Raw genomic sequence first — 350 nt, 5'->3', positions numbered from 1 at the left:
TTTTTTTTTTTTTTTTCAATTGCCCCTTTGCAGTTTTGATCAAAAGATCTTTAAAAATTGAAGAAACCAGGCATACTGACATGTGCCACTAGTCCCAGCTATATGGGAGGCTGAAGTGGGAGGATCACTTGAGCCCTGCAGTTTGAGGCCAGCCTGGGCAACACAGTGAGACCCTGTTTCAAAAACCAAAACAAAACAGACAAAAAACTGGAGAGACTCAACTCATGTGAATGATACACATGTACTTCCCTTTACCTGAGACATCCATCGGTCATCTCCTTGAATATCTTCTGCTGCATGAGGAATAGCTGCTGGGTTTGAGTCTCCTTGGCTCATTCTACACCTGTGAA

The 350-nt window shown here is 42.9% G+C and overlaps 1 protein-coding gene across 1 annotated transcript in view; it reads right to left on the bottom strand.

The window, feature by feature from the left end:
• PAFAH1B2 (platelet-activating factor acetylhydrolase 1b, catalytic subunit 2 (30kDa)) overlaps nucleotides 1–350 on the bottom strand; it is a 19,810-nt gene extending 19,460 nt beyond the window's left edge. The window contains exon 1 of the mRNA XM_011926829.1: nucleotides 256–350. Within this exon, the coding sequence (XP_011782219.1) occupies nucleotides 256–336 (81 nt within the window). The 5' untranslated portion in view covers nucleotides 337–350. The remainder of the gene's footprint in view (nucleotides 1–255) is intronic.

This window comes from Colobus angolensis, unplaced genomic scaffold (assembly GCF_000951035.1).
Source record: "Colobus angolensis palliatus isolate OR3802 unplaced genomic scaffold, Cang.pa_1.0 Scaffold7, whole genome shotgun sequence".
Lineage (NCBI taxonomy): Eukaryota > Metazoa > Chordata > Mammalia > Primates > Cercopithecidae > Colobus > Colobus angolensis.
Note: the sequence above shows the minus strand (reverse complement) of the source record. Positions and strands in the feature narration are given on the sequence as shown.